Raw genomic sequence first — 21,260 nt, forward strand, 5'->3', positions numbered from 1 at the left:
TTGACAGTGGGAACAAGCTGGGTCGAGGCGAGTCCGGTACGCTGTACACCGGGGACCTTGTCTTCGACGACGGCATCAACCAAGAAGTGGCGATAAAAATGTTTCACAACATCATCGACTGCAAGCAAGTTCGTGAGGACCTTAGACAGAAGAAGTACTCCCTTCGGCACAGGAACCTCGTCGCCCTCTTCGGTACCAATCAGCAGTTTACTATAAACAATGGATTGGTTTTTTTTTTCAATTCAGTACACAGGAAATGTTTAGCTCCCAGTCAGCCTGCCTTAAGCAAGCAAAAGACCGTACCAGAAATTGCTTAGTTTTCATACTAAATAAATCACACTTGCAGGATACTGTTTGCACGAGGGGCGGCTGTACCTCGTCTACGACCGGATGCACTGTTACAGCCTCGACTACAAGCTCTTTGATAAGGAGGGCGCCGCCGCTAAGCCCGTGCTGACCTTGGCCCAGTGCTACAGCATCATCGAGGACGTGGCACGGGGCCTCTACCAATTACACAAGTGCCAGGTCTTCCATGGCGCCGTCAAAGCCTCCAACATTATGCTGGAGCCATGTTCAAGCGGCTTCCGAGCCCGCCTCGGTGACTTCAGGTACTCCAAGTTGCTGATCCAGCATGCGAGTGACTTGAAGACGACGTTGGGGTCACTGATGATGCTGCGCCAAGACCCACATGCTCCACAACAAACCCTCCCCAGCCTTGAAACGGACATGCTCCATTTCGGTGGAGTGATTCTGGAGATCGTGTGTGGTCGGCGCCTGTCTGACCGCGACCGTCTCCCGGCGGGATACAGCTCGCTAGTCGAGTGGGTCAGGGCGCTGGTCTACGGAGGACGAAGACTCCACGTGGCGGTCAATGAGGGTTTGAAGAAGGCCGGTGACTTCAACTATGTGCTAGCCGATGGGCTCCTGCGTCTCGGCCTTCACTGCAGTCACTCGGATCCCAACCAGCGGTCAACCATTGGGAACGTCCTTGTGAAGTTGGCTGAGTTGCCAACGGAAGACACGGTTGAACCGATAATAGTGCGCCAGATAAGGAGGAATGTGTCAGGCACCAAAAGGCTTTTCTCAGCCAGCATGTAGCAGCTTATTATTTTTTTTAGAACCTTCAGCAATGATGTAATAACATATAGCTAGATTGTGTGTATCAGCTTTAACAAAAGGCAGGAGCTCATGCAGTTCAATTAGGCGGCCAAGAAGCACCACACCGTCAACCCGCTGGTAAGGGCTCCATTTGTTATTCGTTTGTGCCAGAATGAGGCGAAATGAGGGATTGTGTACTTTGCTGCTGTTGAGAGATGTCTGTTCGTGAAATAATGATAATTGTCCGAGCCTATATAATTATACCTTCTTCATAGTAAAGGTGTCAAGAATTTCTGTTGCCTTCAACATCCTTTGATCCTATTGCTGGATTATTTTGTGCTTTTATCTTGGCTGCATTATGTTGTGCTTCCCTCAAGCCTTAAACTCTTCTGAATGGTGTGTTTCAGAGACTCATCGTACTTATTTCAATCCTATGTTCAGTGTCCCATACATGCAGTACTCTTTTGTTTATTTTCATCGCCTAATTTGGGTTAGGTTCAGTACTTAAGCAAGTTAGATAGGTTTTGCTGGTTACACACTACAGCAGTAGATGATTGGTGAATGGTGATATGTTTCCATGATTGGATTATGAAGCTGATTTTTTTTTTTTTTGAAGAGCAGCTGAAAAGGAGCACCACACTATACAGGCTTGTTTGGATAGGGACGCGTGGATCCAAATCATAACTAATCTAAGAATATCCGGAGTAATCCAAGCACTTGGAACCTGATACTGAGTATTGTTGGGGAAGTTTCCCCCCATTCTCCGTGAGATTACTGTGACACAATATTTCGGTGTTCTCATTATTCTGAATTGCAACTACTCTGAGCACAAAGTATTTGCATGCACTGTGCAGGTGAATGGGGCCTTCAAATACAAGCAAGGTAGGTTCCCAAAGATGACACCATCCTCCAAACCCAAATTACTGCATATGGATTCTATTTGCTTTCAGGTCACATCTGATTTTTTTTCTTGAACACGTAAGAGAGCTGTGTATCATTGTATTGTATTAAGAGAAGAACATAATTCCACAGATATTACAAAGGCCCAAACGCAGAGCAGTGCTCGCACCGGACATCATCAGGTGAGGATCACACTGATGAGAGAATACAACGGCCAAGTGAACAGAGAGCATTAGTCTAAGATCACATCTGATCAGAATAACACTTCCATCATCTGCAGGTAGAGAACAAACATAGACCACAAGCCTTTGCAAAAGCAGAGGCTGATGTTGCTTTTTGAGCTTTTAACCATCTGGCAAAAGGGGAATTATAACTTCGATATCGCTTTCCTTTGATTGCTTGATAGATGACCTTGATGCAATGCAAAGGAAAATAATGGACACGTCGTTGGTCGGAATGAGTAGTTATCCTGTTTTAAAGGTAGATCCAGACTTCCAGTTGGGATGGTTTCCTTCAATGACCGTCTCAAGAGTAAACACACATGGTTAGGAGAAAAAAAGAGGTGGGCGGTGTGTGTGTGTGTGTGGGGGGGGGGGGGGGGGGGGGGGGGGTTGTTACCAGGAGGAGGTGGGTATCACTTTAATAAAAAGAAAAGGGACATGCAGATATTATTCGAAGAGAACTTGAACCTGGATCACACACCTTCCACCAAACTGAGCCATCTGCTCTTAGGTCAACCCAAATCTCTAAAACATGGCTTGATCCAAATCCAAAACCAATCCATAAAACCAGGCTGAGATCCTTTTTTCGCTGTTCAAATCCAACAGTGCCCATGCTTGTTCATGGACAATGACAGATGCCAAGCATGAAAACTACATCTACATTATGACACCATACATTGTTGAAACTCAGTGATCTGATTTGGACAACACTGCTTCTTTCAGCTTCAAGTCTATGTCTATACACGCTTGTGGGAAACACACTGGAGCAGCTGGATTGCTGGAAAACTACCTGCAAACTCCGAACCTTTCTGTGCACATGTTTTGACTAATGCCTGTTTCTTGATTCAGACACAAAGCTCTAAAAAAACATCGGAACAGCCCCCGCGTCGCCCCCGCTTGGGCGACACGGGCGGCGACCACGCCGCCTGCCTCTGCCGGCCCCTCCCTCTCCTCCCCTCCCCTGCCATCGCCGGAGGGGGCTGCCGGAAGCCCGCGCGGGCCCCTAGGATGGCGGCGGCAGGGCATCTTTCTCACCTTGGCTGCACGCGCCAGTACCGGGTGTGGGACCAGTGCGAAGCAGCTCCGCTGGCTGTGGTGACAACGGTGGCAAGGGGCGGCGGATCCGGCACCCTAGTGGCCGGATCCGGCTATCCCGATGCCTAATCTGCGCGGAGAAGGGGGTTGCGGGTCTGCGAAGGTCTTGGGCGAGAGGCACGGCATGCGGTGGCTAGAGGCCGCGCGTTGCGGTGGCTGGCGCGAGGCGGATGAAGCCCCGTGCGGCAGCGGCCGGCGCGGGGCGGGGAGGGCCCGGTGGCCGCGTGCAGGCACATCGCGGCAGTTAAGGACGTCGCACGCGGTGAGCCACGGCCAGCGAGGAGGCGGACCGATGGCCTTGGCGGCGCAGGCGGCTACCACGTGGACGCAATGGCGCATTTGGCCAGGGGTCCACGACGCGGGCTGCGATGCCCCGAGGCGAAGCCCGAGTGACATGCGTGAAGGTGTGGCGGCGCGGTGTTGTGTTGCCCCGAGGAGATGCCCGGCAACGAGCGCGATGGTGAGGCGGTGCGGCAGTGGCCGCGTGCGAGGAGCGGAGGTCGAGTGGTGGCATATCTGGGCGGCGAGCGCCACGGAGGTGGAGGTACGACAGCGTGGCGCGTGGAGACGTGGTGGCACCGCCGCCCCGGATGGACTGTCGTGGCTGTGGTCCGGGAGTACCGAGCCGTGAGCGTGCAGCGAGGGGTTGGGACACTCTGAGCGAAAGTCCTCGTCGACGTTCTTGCTGGTGGACATGACGGCAGCGCCCTAGGGTATCGTTTTTCCCCCATTGGGGCCGTCATGTTGGAGTTACAACCCTGCTGCACAGGGTTCTCTAGGTGAAAACCCTATCCAGATCCTAGACGAGCGACGGTGGCGCCATTGGCATCGAGCTCTCCTTGGAGGCGTCGTCTCTAGAGACCCAACTCGGTTTGTGGTATTGATGATTCATTGGTCATGGGAGGCTGCAGCCGGTGACGGCGATTCCGCCGCGTGGCATGCTGGACAGGTGTTGCCGAGCCCACATGGAGGCGATCGCAGTTATGGTGGCGTCCAGGGGTTGTCGCATGGTTATTGGATTTGGCTTCTTGCAACGGACCGCGGCGGCTGGCGTTGCTTGGCAACGATCAGTGCGGCGTAGGACTGCGTCGGAGGACTGCACTTGCGGCAACGGCATCGTGGGACGACTAGGCTTGCAGCGGACCGCGGTGGGTTGCTCAGCTTGGTTGGGCTATCCGGTACGGTACATGTCGGAAGACAGCGCAAGCGACTTCTCTGGCTTGCTGACACGACGGCGGAGGCTATGTGCGCGGGGGAAACAACAAGGTGAAGTCAACTTGCGGCGGCGATTTGGCTGATCGATGAAGATCTTGGGGAGTGAGGCAACATTGCTCATCAAGAGCGAGGTGGAGTCCAACGGCGGATGTGGCGAGGCCCCCGCGCGTTGTGTTATCGTGGTGGCGACTGCGAGGCAGCCTGCGAGAGGTCCGGATTCGGTGGTATCACTCTGTCACGTGGAGTGTGGTGTTGCAGCGGTACTACAGAGGAGGGTCCCGCATGGCGGTGGCCTTCTCAGTGCGTGCAGTCTGCTTCTTTCGGTTCCCTGTCAACGTAGGGTCACGCCGGGAGGTTTTGGCAACTACATGAGCGTGAATGTTGGTGGGTGCCACGGTAAGGCTTCGGTTCTGCTGCCGTTGTCGGGCAGAGTAAAATCCACTTGAGATATGTTGAGTTCGGCGCGTGTTGATGTCCTAATCCAACCATACGATGTGTTGTTAAGTTGGGTTGAGTGCGATAGCATAGTGCGACATGTGTTAATGACCCAATTCAACCTACTGATTCGTCCAATTTCATGTTCTTTTTAATATAATTGGCAGCTCTCCTGCATGGTTCGTTTCGAAAGATATGTACTGTAACTGACCAGCTCTTAAAATGTGATGAGTTATGAAGTTTCAGAGGTTTGGAAGTGCAGCTGGCTACATGGTGACAGAGGCTGCAAGTCTTCCATCTGATTGGCCAGCTGAAATGAACTTGGCATGGCAACATTTTCGACCTGAACAATTCAGAGATGGGGATGGTACAAAGGAGGTGTCTCCCAACTGGTTGATTCATCGGCTGAAAAGAACCTGGCATGCAGGTTTTCTCGCTGAAATCAATGGGCGAAAGTAAAAGAGGAATCCAAGAAAATTTGGATGGCTCATGAAGATGGTGGAGCAGTTTGCCTCCGTCTTGTCTGACAATTGAACCCTTCTAGTAGTATTACAGGTTTCCAAACAATCATCGCAGTCAACTTTTCTACTCAAACTTTGTCCACTGATTTTTCACGAATATCATATGCTTTGCTTCACCAATGTTTCGAGATCATTGAGCTGGCGAACAAAGAGAAGGTAAGAAGGACATTCTTAGTCAGAATATACATAGTCAAGAGTTTAAACAGTACAGGGTCAAGAAAGACAGTTATTTGGAATTTTGGACACAGAGTTTGTAGATTCTTGAGATGAGGACAGGATGAAATATTTACCGCACACATAAGTTTACCCTTCCAGATAAAAAAAAATGTCATGCACTGCACCTTGTCAGAACCGTAAATTCCATCAGAGCAAGCTCTTATCGAATAGCCAAGTCACATCCTCTGCAGACCAATATAAAAAACCACATGTACATTGATTAGTTTATTCACGAATTTTAAAATTAGTTTTTTATTTGCATGGGACTCATCATGTTCTTTTAGTCCATCCTCATCCAAAGCTCCCCGAATAAGCTTCTGATGCCCTACTCACCAACCCCGCCCTTTTGTGCCGCGTGCCTCGCTCTCCCGTGCAGGCCCCGGAAATCAATCGACGCTCCTGCACACGACAAGCTGAGCCTCTCTCTTGGTTTCTCTTTTCAACACGTCGGATTTCTCTGACGTGGCTCGGCGAATCCACAAGCTAACGTGTATTATTGTACCTGCTCCCAGGCAACAGAAGTTAATGCTCCTTAACGATAGGTTCAGGCGTGCCGGAGCAGGTTGCGCTCAGGGATGTGATCCTGAATTCCTGATCATCATGCACTGCACGAATGGCCGTCCTGTTCCTGTGCCGTCTCATCGTCCTGCTGGGTAAGTGCTGTAGCATGCACGGTAGCTTCAGCAACCTTGGCAATGGACATCAATGAGCGCCCAATAGTTTGGTCAGAACTCAGAAGAGCCCTGAATTTTTGTCTGCTTCTTGGCGAAAACGCTGGTGAGGGTACGGTTTTTATATCAGGGTTTGCAATACGTCTATTACGATGAGAAATTTTAGTATAGCAGTTAATAAGACCTAAAAAGAGTGAAAATAATTGTTCCAAACAATTCCAGACCCACATGAATCCAAACCGAAAGGACCCGAGTTGAGAAAAGCATTCCACGCAAAGACAAAACAAATGTCAAAAAGGAGCCACTTGATACTTACGTCCTTTCTTTCTTTCTGTTCCTTTTGGTTTATCCTAGAAATTAGCTTGGTGTGGATTATATTAGAATAATTAGCAAATCTCATATTCATGCACAAATCATACATGCATCTTTCAACATAAAGAAAATAATTTTGTAAAGATAATATTGTCTTATAGTAGCCCAAACTAAAATAGCATATAAGTGTAAAAAATAATATCAATAAGCAGTGGTGGATTCTGGCGTGCAGCCTAGGGGGCTCATCCATCCTATCCTTCCTTTTCTTCCTCCCCTGCCTACTCTTTGATCTGCTCTGGCTCTAACACAACATTACATCACGATTACGCATATAGGTTACAACTTGTATGGAACTATAAGAGTGGCAAAAATAAATTTGCTGATGCAGACCCTTATGATCTTGCAAGACTGCCCAACAGTTGATTGGGGTCACATTAGCAACTAAATATAGGAAAGTTGGTTATCTCAGAGAGAGAGGAATCCACATCTGCGTTGTGTCATCTAGTTCGCCATCTCCAACCTCCATTCTCCACCTTCCAACCAACCCACATTTTAAATGGAAAACAAAGCATCAATTCATTGACTAATTGCATGTGTACAGTTCATGCTATTTTTCTCAGAAAATCCTTTTTTTCTGAAATATTTCTTCAATACCAAAGGATAATTTAATTAATTCTTTTGAAACTGTTTTATCCGACCCATGCTTGCTTATTATCTTTTATTATTTCTAAGAGGTTTTTGAGTTAAAATGGTAGGTTAAATAACTCAAAAGCGCAGAAGGCCATGTGGCAAATTTGTGCACCTTTTGACCCACAATTGCAATGCATTTCTGCGGGACATAGCTTAGGTAGATGGACCTGAATGTCATCACTATGAAACCCATATATTCTAATTCAAATCATTGTGAACCTAACCATTTATTAAAATAGATTTAGATGCTTGAGATCATTTAGAAACAACTATATCAAAGAGCAGATGCAATGCAAACCAGTTTGGTATTGCGTCACTAGAAGGATTTAAGATCAATAATATCATTGCTTCAACACACGATCAGCATACAATAATTGGAGGCTAAAACATACTCACTCCCTCCAGAAATGATAGGCGTATTTGAACTAGGAAAAAGTCTTTCAAAGTAGATTTTGACTTCTAATTTCTCTTATAATATAATGTCAATCGCTAAAAACTCAATGTCATCTCAAAATAAATTTAAGTACAAATATATAGATGCAAAATTTATATACTAAATATGATTATAATTTAACTAATTGTTGGTCAAAGTTTGTAAAGTTTGACTTTTGATTGATCAAAATACACCTATCATTTCTGGACAGAGGGAGTACAATACGATAAAAGCCGATGTACAAACAAACCAAACTGACACTGCCAATTTTATAAAACAATTAAATTCATTGATGATGTATTCCTTTCTGCGTTCTAAATAAAAGAGTTAAAAATGAATTTATCCTCGAGAAAAATATCAGGGAGTAAGAGACTTTCACAAAAAGAAAATACACTACTACCCTTAACAAAAACTAAAGTTAAAACATTTTGCCATGCCTTCCCAAACAGCCCGATTGATATTAAACACATACTAGCATTATTTCCTATAAGATCGCACCTACATACTGCTTTTAATATGAAACGATACATTGAACCGGAAAATCCAGGTCACCGTATGAGTCAGCACTGTGCACCATGACCAGGACCAAACAGAAGCCAAGACACGAGGCGGCCATACCGAGCCACCGCCCCAGTTGTTTTACAAGAACGAAGACCCATCAGTGGCCAGGTCACACTCATCTGGAGCACATTAAACATCACCCCTGCAGAGATCGACGCATCATGCTAAACCACCTCGGAAAGATTAACATCACAGCACCCATCAAATCCAATGCCGACCTGAGATTAGCACCCCGCATTAGAATTGACCCAACAGACATCCACAATGTCAAACACAAACAGTACTAGCCATTGTTGCAGCTGCAACAGAAAACAGTTGCTGTCAGCACCAATCAGGCAACCATCGCAGCAGAAAATGGCCACAATCCATGAAATGTATGTACAAGGTGATAACTGATAGCATGTAATGAATGAGTTCTGAAGTGATGTTGCATTGTAATCTATGGTACAACAACAATGAAGCATTTTACATAACCATGGTTGAGTAGTGAGTACAAGTGTACAACACAACAGTAGTGCATTTTACATCAGTCATGAATACTTAGTGGTACAACAGTAAATTGTTTTACACCAATCACGAGCCATCAACAGGCCTTGGAAGCATTGATGCAAGCATTAGCCCTCTCTCCCCTTGTACTCCTTCACAAGAAGCAAAGGATGGGAGCTAGTTAATGCTAGCACTACCACACATAAATAATTCACAATCCTCTGAAGAGAATAAGTAACCTTTGGAATGATCAGCAGAAGAGGGATTTGGAAGGAAGATACAAGGAGAGATGGGGAAGAAATACAAGGGGATAATTCTTGCCTAGACAAGCCGGCAATTCGATACAAATTGACTAGGCTCCAATTCCTGAATTTCTTTCACTTGTAGAGAAGAATACTAAATGGTGGTGGAAATCTCAATACCTACACTAACCAACTTCAAAAGAATGTATCACCAGCAATCACTAGCAAGGTATGAGGCTAGTTGATTTCAGTAAGTAGCAGCAACTGGTCAATCACAGCAAAAAAGAATATGGTACCTTTCTTGTTTGATCTGTGTTTGTGTTTGTTCTAGACTACCATCTCATCCAGCTGGAGCTGCTCAAGCCAGCTGCCGATGACACCAGCAGTGTTGTCCTCGCCGCCACCGATACCTTCATGACTTGCTGCCTGACTCAAAGTGCCAATGGACTCCATTGCAGTTGTCCCATTGATGAATGGTTTCTCCGGCGTTGGCTCCTTCACCAGGGTATTGACCCATGAGAGGTCCGGCTCATCACCGTTGGCTCCGCTCCTGAGCTCAAACGACGAGGACCGCTTGAGGCGGCCGAGTTCCTCATCGTCAGCACCCCAATCTGGGGTGCCGGAGGGAATTCCCCATTTGGACCAGCTCGAGGTAACCGGTGAGCCAACAAGGACGGAAGCACCCGAGCCAAGGTCTCTTGAGCTCATGCTTCTCAGCGTCTGCTGCTGCATCTTCTCCCGCTGAGCAAGGGCCGCGAGAAGCCGGGAGCTCATTGGAGACACTGGCTCTGGGATAACCGCAGCCGCCGTTGCCCGGGGTGACAGCAAGCTCTGCTGCTGCTGGAACTGGTTCAGCATGGCGGCCTTGCGCGTCGGCGAGAAAGCAGCGCCGCCCTGGTCGGCGAACCGCGGCGAGTGAGACGCCGCGGCGACCGCCATCTCAGCGGAGAACAGATCATCGAGATTTGACGGCACGAGCGTCTTTCCCCTCGCCGAACGCACCGAGGCTGGCGACCCGACGAGCCCGTCGTAGTCCGCCGAGGCGAGCAGCTCGTCCGCCGCCATGCTGCGCGCGCTCAGCGACGTGCGCAGCCGGCTCAGGTGAAGGTTCCCTGCGCTCCCGGGCAGGCACAACGCCGGCACGTTCGGTTGCGGCCACGCGCCCGCCACGCCGCCGCCGCCGCCGGACGGCGACAGCGGCGGCGTGAACGATGCCCCCGGCGACGGCAGCCCCATCCCCATCGCCGCCGCCATCTCCATCGCGCTGCGCGAACCGGCCGACGACACGTACAGTGGCCGGAGCTCCTCCGGCGTGTGCGCAAAGAAGCAGACACGGCGCGCGCAGCCGACGCCGTCCTTGCACAGCCGCGTCCGGTACTGCGCGGGGTGGAGCCAGCTCTCGAACACCCCGTGCGCGTACTCGCACATGTCCCCCCTCCGGCAGCCGGCGCCCTTCTTGAACTCCGGGCACGGCACGCAGCTGTAGTGGTACTTGCGCGGATCCCGCCGCCGCGCGTTCTCGCCGGGGTGGACGAAGGGGCACTCGGTCCAGTCGTGGGAGTAGGCGCGCGAGCACGCGCGCACCTTGAAGGAGTACATGCGGAAGTCGTCGGAGGCGTAGGCGCCGTTCTTGATGTCTGGGAGGGAGGGGTCTGGCGGCCACTCCTTGCGGGCGCCGAGGAGGGAGAGGAGGTGATTCTTGAGCGGGAGTGAGCTGGGTGGGAGGGTGACGAGGTCGGACGGCCGCCGGTGGAGGTGGTCGAGGAGGGTGGGATCCGCACCGGCGGAGAGGAGGCGGGAGACAGCCGCGGGCGCGGAGGAGGCCCCGCCGGCGGCGGCGAGGTGGAGCGCGGTGGAGAGGGACGCCGGGGAGGCGCGGTTGGGGTCGACGAGGTGGGGCGGCGAGAGAAGGACGTCGACGCAGCCCACGGAGCCGTATGCCGCGGCGACCATGAGCGGGGTCATGGGCTCCGCGCCGCGCGCTGGGGAGTACCACGGCGCGGGCTCGTCGGCGAGGGACGGGTGCGCGGCGAGGAGGTCCCCGAGAGCCTCCGCGTCGTCTTCGGCCGCGAGCTCCAGGAGCCGTGCTGAGATGGCGGCTGCCGCCTCGGAAGCGTCCGCCATGGCCGGCGGCGAGCGATCGGAGAAGGTGTTCGACGAAATGGCGGAGAGGGAAAGGGCAGCAGAGGGAAAGGGAAAGGAAGTTGCTTTTGGGTTTTTGGACAAAACTAGGTTTTTGCTTGGGTTGGGTTTTTGGCAGCTTGGTCTATTGCTATGCTTTATGGGCAGAATAGGGTTTTCATCTCTTTGCTCCTTGGTCAATTGTGAATTTTGGATGCGGTGCTCACACAATGTGTGGTATTGGACAATCAGGTAGGGAAAGGGCTCAACATTTTTTTTATAGGTGACTAAGAAAAAGGATGCAGAGTAGACGAGCTCTTTATCCTAATTGGCGGATTAAAAAAAATAAGAGTGACTTGAAAATGAAATGATCTTCTTATTTCCTTCCCTTGTCTTTCTCACTTGGGCATTGAAATCGTCTTGATGCAAACTTCTACAAAGGCCACCAAAAGCTTTCCACATAAAAATAGTTTTTTTAATAATGAATAGCTAGTTTGTTACTAAGGAAACAAAGTTAATTAGGCATTTTGTTATAAATTTATTTGAAGCTGGTGAGAAGGTTGAATATTAGCTTCATTCTTAAAAAAACACATGCTATTTTTTAATCACTTGTTTTCTTTTCCTCTAGCTCGACAATGCTTTTCGTCACATGTGACTCTTTTTTTATATGCCATCCGCCTTCACAGCTCGCTTCTCCATCCACCCGCTTCCTTCTTTATCTCTCGGCAGCTCCATGTTGCCGGATATGTCGCCGCGCCCCTAGAGTGCTACACTCATTCGACCCTTTTTGTCTCTCCCCACTGATCGAATGTTCTACGGCTCCTTGCAGCACCCTTGCCACCTTGCCACACGAACCCGTATCTGGCACTATCACCATGCTAGCATATTTACACTTATCATGACCTCCTTTAAACCTAGGAAACGAATATATACGGATGGAGCCAATACGCTCTGCACTAGCAGGAGTTGCTCTCTGACCATTGATAAAACACAAAAAAATGAGTCACCTATAATATGCAAGGTGTAAGAAAAAAATCAAAATTCTTTTAAGTGTGTGCTTTGAGATTTTTTTAGCCACTCTTCTTGTATAGCCATCCTGATTTGGTGACCATCGATAGCTAATAAAGAAAAATCCCCGATCTCAATTTTGTCTGTATGTGCAATGGAATTTATTAGTCTGAATGGGTTTACAGTGTGTGATTCCTGTGAAATTGGGTTTTGATTTTGTATAATTTTGCTATTAGTAGTAGTCTAGTAATTTCTTATGAGATGGCACATGAGTCGTCGATGGTGTAGTATTTTCAACCGAGATGATCTAGTTGATGGCTGCTCGAAAGCAACTAGCATTAATATTCAAAAAGAACAAGAAGCGGGTAAGAGCAAGAACGTAAAAAAGTGTCACCGAGTTACTTGATAGTGTCAAAGAGCTAATTAACCACATCTTATTCTCTTGCTTAGTGGTAAGCTTTAAAGTGTCATTAAAATATCTAGGCTCTATGCCTACAAAACCATCTACATAGATCAATGTTTGAAGAAATGTATGCGTTTCAATAAGCGAATGAGGTTGCACTGCTGTAGATAATAAGGCGGCTGTTCTTTCCGCGGCATGACAAAGTAATACCATGTTAAATATAGTAATAATTTCAACATATTTTTATATTATCATGTATCCATAAGCTTCAAGCGTAAATTTATAGTTGATTTGTCTCAATTTCATATATATATCAACTGACAAGAAAAAAGCGTCGAAGTCATTAGGATAGGTGACCTAACTCCTAAATATTGTTTGTTGTCTCTACAAAACCTTATGGTTGTGCCTTACATTTGCCGATCCACGGTTATGGAACCATCACCACCTCCATCTGTATCTAATTTAAGCAGATTTTTCACTAGAGTGGAAAAAGATGACGAAACAATTTGGAGACTAGGGAGAGTCGGTTTCGTTGCAAGACCGCGAGTTTTCGTCGAGTTGTTAGGTCGAGAAGGATTTTGATCCGGAGCAAATTGAAGGACATTTTTAGAGGCAATATTGCCGCTTGTTGTTGCTCCTGCTCTCCACTTTAATTTCACGAATTATTTGGTTTCACTATTTTTCAACTGAGTCTCGGCGGAAGAACCAACTTAGCTGTTGAGACAAACTTTCGATATATAAATGATATATTCAAATAGTTAGTGTGGCAATTTTACACTTTATATGTCTCTATCGGTAATGGCACGCACGTACGAGTCTAAGGACATCCTTCCAGCATTACGTGCACACTCTGATAAAAAGGTTACCCCCTCGCGATCAAACTCTCCCCCGCTGGCCAATCTTGGTTTTTCAGTTTTTTCTCCATTACAGAACTACAGAACCATGCGACGGGACCCACAGCACAGGGGTAAACTCGGAACTGATCCATCCACCCCGCGCCGCGCGTGCGGGTTGGTCCTCCTCCTCCCCCTCTCGCTCCGGCGGTCTCGGTCGCCGCGCCCGCGCAGGCCGTCCAGTCAGTCCGCCAGGCGCCGGGGCCCGCCGTTCAGCCCTTTCCACGTGAAATCCGACCCGCATGACCCACCGCCACGTGGGGTTGGACCTCCAGTAGGCCTGCTTGTCAGTGGGTGTTCGTCTGGTGCGGGTAGGCTATGCGACGGTAGCGGAGATGATTCTCCCCTCGATGCGGCTCGTGCCTGCGGCGTGCTCGAGCGCGGACCCGAGGCGGTGGGGATCAAATCGGGCTCCCGACGCGCCGCGCGGGTTCCGTCCCCGGGCCCGGGCCCGGGCCCCGAGGCTTGTCTGCCTGGGTGCTCTGCCGTGTGGGCCAGGAACGTGAGCAGTTCGACGGGACTCGAGCTCCGCTCGGCACGTGGAACAAACTCTTTTTCCCGAGAGCTCTGTAATCTAATCTCGATTAACAACAAGAATGAACATGATCTTAGAAAAATACTACGGGTCAGTTTGCTAGTCTCATCTTGCCTAGCAAAATTAGCCTTGCCATGAAGGAGAGCTGAACCGGCTTGCTGCAGCAAGCAAGCAAAAGAAAAAAGCTTGCTATCACGGGCACGCTGAGCTGACCCTATTTCCTTCGTTCCAAATTACAAGACATTTGACTTTTTTAAAAAAAATTATAGATTTATCTATGCACTAAGATATGTATTATACCTACATAAATAGTAAAAATTATAATTTTATAGAAATTCAAATGAACTACAATTTAAAATAGAGGAAGTAGTCGGCTAGGAGCTTGTTTCTTTTGTATCCAACTTTTTGCTAGAAAAAGAACAAAATTTGTCAAAAAGTCCAAACATCTTGGTCCAATCTCTAGAGAACGAGATGACTCTTGCTATGTTCAGATATGTGTGTCGGAAATAGCATTGGATTCATGTTGCTGTACCTGCAGTGCCGTGCATGCCGGAATTTTGGCAGCAGATGCCATGCCAACAGACCAACCGTTGGCGGGAACGGACGAACGGTGAGGACCGAGGACGGGCTACAGCCTACAAGCCTACGAGGAGCTTTGCTGCTCGACTCATTTTACATGCATATTAAAACCAAATTTAATACGGCATATCCTTTTTCGCCCTACCTTTCCTTGCTGTCACTTTGCATGCCAAATTACTTAAGCCGAAAATTTAGTTTTTGGACTGGTGAAAAAAAAATCGCGTACGCCTCACGAACAGGATGATCACAAAGCACATGTTAGATGCTCGTTTATTTGATTTTTGGTGTGCACGTACGTGTAGCGTCGCCCACCGGGGCTTCCCGAACATTCTCCACGCTGGGTGCGCCTTTCATCATGTGGGCCCGGCCGCTTACCAAACCGGAAAGAATTGCTTCGCTCACATGACTGCCGACACTTTGACAAAATCTTTTGCCAAACTAGTCGTTCTTTCCCGACCAATGCTAGTATCTGTAAAAAGGTACATTCGATTGCTTCAAGAAATGTGTGTACGTGTATTTATGGCCGTACTATTTGGTAAAAAGAAAAATCATCCGAGCCTTGTCTCGTAGGAAATGTTTTGCTTTTTCTTTTTAACACATGACGTTTAAGATAAACTGATTAATTCAAAAGAGAGTATACTCGTGATAATTTTTAAATAAAATCGCTCTGATCTGTTTTTTTATTAGCTTTTGCAAGTTTCATTGTCCATCCGGGAGGGAGGAAGGAAAAAGAAAAATCACTGGGCCTGAAATCAGAGTCTGGAGGTGGTGAAAGAAAAAAAAAGATGGAAACCGATGCTTTCATGAGATGACTCACAGCTGAGGCCCGGTCTGCACAGAGCTAGACACGCGTCGGCATCATGCAGAGTACACTCAAATGACCAACCGTGGAAATAGAAAAAGGAGGCTGAAGAGCCGAACAATGACTATCATAGCATCACCTTTCTGCGACTTTTTTTCGTTACAAGATTTTTGATATACGTTTCGCCAAAGATTTTGTCCCGGCCCGGCGGGCGATTCACCGCCCTTTTCATCTGAGAGGGGGAAATTGGGCGTCTCTTTCGGTCGGTCTTTTCACTCTTTCCATGTCATCACATTCACCCCCACTCGTAAAAAGGTACCTGAGATAACGAACTTGAGAGATGCTTTCTTGCCATGAGCTTTGCGTCGATCGCCATCTTTGCGAGCACGAGCTCACTTACTCTCTTGAGATGCCAAAATGAGTTGTTTACACTTTATAAGATATTACATTGAAGTGAGGAATACCAATTACCAACTTACCAACTTGCTCTTTGGTAGGGGTGTCATATGACTCAATCTTTTTTTTTAAAAAAAAAAGAGACAAAGAGGATAAGTTTCCTTTTCCTTTTCCTTTTTCCATTTTATCTTTAGTTCCATGAAGAACCATTCGCAATAATGAACAAAAGATAGCTGGAATATTTGGATTAAGAAACATAGGCTGCCGTTTTCGGTTGAGGAGAGGCAAAGACATAGAGTGCTTTGGCCTTTGTTGGGGGTTACGATGCCTCCCATGACGGAAGTGCCTGTCATTTTCTTGGGCGCTTCCTACACTGCTTTGCATGACGACCGTACGTCGTTAACTGAATCGCGCCATCTGTCCAAAGGTGATAAGTCGTCCTGCCATTTCACACTTTTCAGAGGGTCGAAACAAAATGCCCAGTGACCATTTCGTGGCCACCAAACAGTGTACTGCGTTCCTTGACAACGCAGGTAATGTTCAGTTCAGAGCGTACTTTCAGACAACAAAAAACAGTGTCATGTCAAGCAGCTTCCTAGGATTTTGGGGGTCGTCAATAGGAAGCGCACTAGCGAGCTATGAACAGAACCAATGTAACATCAGAATCTTAAGAAAGAAACAGCCTGATGTTCATCACCAGGTGAACCGTATGTGACAATCACAACGAGCATCATCTCGCAACAATCCTCATGATCCTCGCAACAAAGCCAATCGTAAGCGCCATAGCATATGTTGTTGCAGTACCCAGTATGCACCAAGATTGAGCGAGCAGTCCAAGGCTACCAGATGCACCAATGTAGCATAGACAGAGCGCATCGCAACAGAATCCGAACATGAAAAGGGAACCGGCGCAAGAAAGGCCATCATCATAGGCAGATATCGAGAGAATAATCTCTCCCAGATCCAACGAGGCTTTCAGCAAAACTCGATATAATCAACTTTGCCAGTAGAACTGCACCCAGGCATCGCAATTAGCCGCAGGAAGGTTCGAAACAGATGTACCGGTACCAACTAAAAGAATGTGTTGCAATCATGTCGACGACAAATCTTGTGGACAGCGAATTCGGGAACAGTTTTCCTTCTCCCCATCTACCAAAACAACAGAAAACGAACGAACCTCGAAGTTTTACAGCGCCACTCACCACAGACCGATCATCTTCCACCAGAAGCCTCCCACTCCCAGCCAGATGATGATGTTCACAACGGAGATAACAAACCCGTAGCCCCACCACTGAGCCAACGGAACGTACCCGGCGCCGTAGAATACAGGAGCAGAACCAATCCCGTAGTGGGTGATGCCGCCCATGAGGTTCGAGAGGAATGAGAGAACCATGGCGGCAAAGAGTGAGGGGGTGCCCAGGGCCTTCGCCACTGACAGGAATGCAGCAAACATTGCTCCAATGTGTGCAGCACCACTGGCGAAGAAATAGTGGGAGTAGAAGTACAGCAGCACCAAGACGCTGAACGAAAGTTGCCAGGACAAACCAAGGCCTCCAACAAACTGCGAGAAACAGAAAGACATGGTCAATATAGGAGAAATTAGTAAACAGGAAAAACGCATTCCTTTCCATGACGTTGATGTCAGAACTGGGTTAACCAAAGAATAAACACATTGGAATATCAGGCCCATAAATGCCATTGAACTTCTAGGGAAAAAAAGCTGGGCATTGAACTGCATGCCTAGATTATTTTTATTATTGTCATGCTGATGGATATATGAGCCTGCCATTCATACTCAAATGTTAGAAAGAATCAAGATAATTATTTCTACTTCTGGTCTAACAAACGAAAAAAATCTTTATATCTTAACTACCTACCATCTAGCTATCCTTCATTGTGGACAGTGCTCCATTTCAAGGGTGAGCAGATAAATGGCACAATAAATAGCTCCTAGATCAGGGTCAAGATATGCATGGTTAATGTCATTATGTATCAGAATTGAATACAATGTGCAACTTGGTGGAACCTGCAAACATGACAAACAATGCCAGCAAATGCAATGTTTGGTGGCATCAAAGTTCAGCACCATGCCATATTGAAATGGAGAATATCCACCATGCTCAATATCAATTACAGTTGGACAACACTGTAGTAATTTGTATGCTGTTCGAACTTCTGAATTGTGGTGTGAGGAGAAAGTTACGGGAGGAAGAGTCAGTGTACCTTCACAACAGTCTCACTGAACCAAGCAATCAGCCCATATTTGTTGAGGTAGCCAGCCATTGCGATAAGTGCGGCAAACCATGTAAGGGTATCCCATGCCACAGACTCCGCCAAACACTCTTTCCATGTGACAACACCTGTGATTAGGAGCACACCTAGGCCAAGAATTGCTGCAGACACTGCATCCACACTTATCATTCCCCCAAAGATCCAAAGACCGACCTGGTGACATGCAGAGCACAATGATCAGCGAAGAATAGTCCAGTTTCTATTCAAGTCGGATGTAGACAGCGCAATGACAAAAATGTTACCAACATTAGGTTCAACAACAACAACAAAACCTGTTAGTTTCATGCAAAACAACAACATAAGCTAGTAACCAAAATCAGGCTAAGCTAAGAAATGTTCAGTGAAGAAATGTGCACATCCACACCCAGGTTAAGGTTGAACTCTATGTTTTTTGTGGAATCACTGAGAAATACCACCAGACAGCACTTTCTGGAAATGTAAGAAAACTTCACAGAGAAATAAAATAAGGCTATTGCATGGGGATTATTCAGTAACACCTACTAATCTACTATCACTAATAATGAATATTTCCGAGCTCCAAGACAGAATCACAGGCCAGAGATCAATTCCATCAACTCATACTTAGTATCAATCACTTAAGAAAAACATGAATACAGGAAGCAAACACTGCACGCATGTTCCCCATTGCCAAACAGCTCTACTCAAGTTCTGAATCTTAACACACTACACACAACAAATGGAGTATGCAAGACAGCAGATGATTGTAACTATCAGGATTCAGAAGCATAAAAAACAACAATAGCACTAGACAAACTCAGGCCATGATTAAAATAACATCGACAAGCAAAATGAAAAAGGGGTAAACAGTGCATTATACCGTGAGCAGCAGCGTGCCTGCCATGATCTTCTCCTCCTTGCTCATGGGCCCCATCTTGGCGAGGCGCTCCTTGGCCAGGCGCGGTGCATCCGGGCTGGACTTCACCTCCGGTGGGTAGATCACGTACAGAATGAGCGGCACGAGCACGAGCGACAGCATCCCAGGCACAATGGCGGCCTTGGCCCACAGCGTCCACCCGATCCCCTCCCCGATTGTGGCCGCCGTCAGGTTGGCCGACAGCGGGTTGGCCGCCATCGCGGTGAGGAACATGGCGGAGGAGACGACGGATGTCTGGAAGCAGGTGAGCATGAGCCATGCCCCCAGGCGGCGCTCGGTGCCGTCGCCGGCGCGCGAGCCGCAGGCCTCGCAGAGCGCCTTGACAAGCGGGAGGAAGATGCCGCCGGCGCGGGCGGAGACGGAGGGGATGGCGGGGGCGAGGAGCGCCTCCGCGAACACGAGCGAGTAGCCTAGGCCGAGGGAGGAGCTCCCGAACGCGGCGACGAAGGCGTAGGCGACGCGGGAGCCGAGCCCGGTCTTGATGAACCCGCGCGCGAAGAAGAAGGCGAGCGCGATGAGCCAGGGGATGGGGTCGCCGAAGGCGGAGAAGGCCGCGGCGAAGGTGAGGGTGCGGGTGAGCACGGCGGCGCCGAGGCCGAGCAGGGCGACGGCACCGAGGGGCAGCGGCTGGGTGATGATGCCGACGATGGTGGAGAGGAAGATGGCGAGGAGCTGCCACGCGTTGCGGGGCACACCGGAGGGGGCCGGGACGAGCCAGATGAGGACCCCCGTCGCGACGGTGGCGAGGAGCGGCGTGATGGCCGCGCCCTGCAGCGCGGGCTTCGGCGGCGGGGCGGCGGGGGCCGCCCTCGCGGAGGCGGAGGCGGAGACCGGGGGGAGGACGCCGCTGCGGGAGGTGGAGGCGGCGGCGGCGGTGGGGGGTGGGGTGAAGAGGGGCTTGGAGGGGGGGAGGGAGTGGGAGAGGGAGATGGGCTTGGAGGAGCGGCGGCGGAGGGAGAAGGAGAGGGAGGGGAGGCGGGAGCGGGGAACGGCGCTGGAGCCGAGGTGGTGGCAGGTGAGCGGCGAGGCCGCGGTGGAGGACGCCATGGCGGCGGCGGCGGCGGGGGAAGTGGTGGTGGAAATGGAGGTGGTGGGGTGAGGGGTGGGGTTTAAGTGGATGGACGGCGAGGATGCCGTTGCGCGACGGGAGCATCGGGGGTATCGTATCGGATCCGAGTGGAGGGGACCCTGCCTGCGCTGCGCGTGGACTCGGTGTTGGTGCACCGGCCAACACAGAGGCACTAGCAGGGGTGCTGTGCTGACAAGTCCGAGGACACTTTTGCTTGCACAGCAGGGGTGCTCAGGCATGGTGTTAATCAGTTGTTGTAAAAACAAAACCCGTTGCACTTTGCATTGGTCACTTGCTTCTAAATTCTAAGGACTTGTTTAGTTCACCCCCAACTCCTAACTTTGGCACTATGCAAAAAGAAAATTTCTCATCACATCAAATTTGCAGTACATGTATGGAATACTAAATGTAGACGAAATTAAAAACTAATTGCACAGTTTTGTTGTACTTTGCGAGACGAATCTTTTGAGTCTAATTAGTCAATGTTTGGACAATAATTCACAAATGCAAATGAAACGCTACAGTGTGCTACAGTGCTGTAACAGTAATTTGGCATCTCCAAACTTTGGCAAGTAAACAAGGCCTAACAATGAAGAAGTATTTTTATTTGCTTTCGATTTTTTTTAACGCAAATGTAAGAACTCTGACGGCTGATGAAGTTATTGTAATCCTATTGTTCTTTGCATCAGGTTAGGCTTTCGCATGCAAAGTTTGTAACTAGTGACGACTGATGAAGCGAATTAAGAGAAGTAAACATCGGTTGTGTTACAATATTAAGCAAAGTCCCACTTGATTAGTCTTAAAGCCGATTAGGACAAAAAAGGAACAACCTGTGCTTGCAATATAGTAGAAGTTGTATTAACCTGGCACAAAGGTCTCTAGGAATCCAACATGTTCTGCCAAATGAGATGCTTAAATTACTTGGTTACTTCTTCCCATTTTGGAATTGGCACAGGTAGCTCATTTTTTAAACCTTTCGCGATTTTAGCATGGCAGACAGATGTTAGCATGCCAGGTAGAGTTGAAAACAACCTTAAATGGAAGACGTCTTTTTCTGCACATTCTTTTTTAGTGCTACCTCCACATAGAAAGAATAATATGATTTTGTCTGGTTTTTCGACTCACACAATGTTGGAAGACTCCAGGGTACACCTATCACTCTCACGTCCAT

The 21,260-nt window shown here is 48.6% G+C and overlaps 2 protein-coding genes across 4 annotated transcripts; both read right to left on the reverse strand.

Annotated features, from left to right (window-relative positions):
• Positions 1–8,241: 8,241 nt before the first annotated feature.
• LOC117846831 (zinc finger CCCH domain-containing protein 67) lies at positions 8,242–11,407 on the reverse strand. 3 transcript variants are annotated; one of them, XM_034727928.2, is made up of 2 exons: positions 9,393–11,407; positions 8,242–8,667 (listed from the first exon to the last, which is right to left on the reverse strand). In XM_034727928.2, the coding sequence occupies exon 1, from the start codon at positions 11,218–11,220 to the stop codon at positions 9,424–9,426; it is 1,797 nt and encodes a 598-aa protein (XP_034583819.1). In that variant the 5' UTR covers positions 11,221–11,407; the 3' UTR covers positions 8,242–8,667; positions 9,393–9,423. The 3 variants fall into 3 exon arrangements, with proteins under 3 accessions (XP_034583819.1, XP_034583817.1, XP_034583818.1); XM_034727926.2 differs by having other exon boundaries at positions 8,242–8,586; positions 9,393–11,404; XM_034727927.2 differs by lacking the exon at positions 8,242–8,667 and adding an exon at positions 8,748–9,006.
• Positions 11,408–16,824: 5,417 nt separating this feature from the next.
• LOC117849537 (dicarboxylate transporter 1, chloroplastic) lies at positions 16,825–20,112 on the reverse strand. The gene is made up of 3 exons (XM_034731112.2): positions 18,964–20,112; positions 18,057–18,278; positions 16,825–17,394 (listed from the first exon to the last, which is right to left on the reverse strand). Exons 1-3 carry the CDS (start codon positions 20,065–20,067, stop codon positions 17,032–17,034), a joined length of 1,689 nt encoding a protein of 562 aa, XP_034587003.1. The 5' UTR covers positions 20,068–20,112; the 3' UTR covers positions 16,825–17,031.
• Positions 20,113–21,260: the final 1,148 nt, after the last annotated feature.

This window comes from Setaria viridis, chromosome 3 (assembly GCF_005286985.2).
Source record: "Setaria viridis chromosome 3, Setaria_viridis_v4.0, whole genome shotgun sequence".
NCBI classification, from domain to species: domain Eukaryota; kingdom Viridiplantae; phylum Streptophyta; class Magnoliopsida; order Poales; family Poaceae; genus Setaria; species Setaria viridis.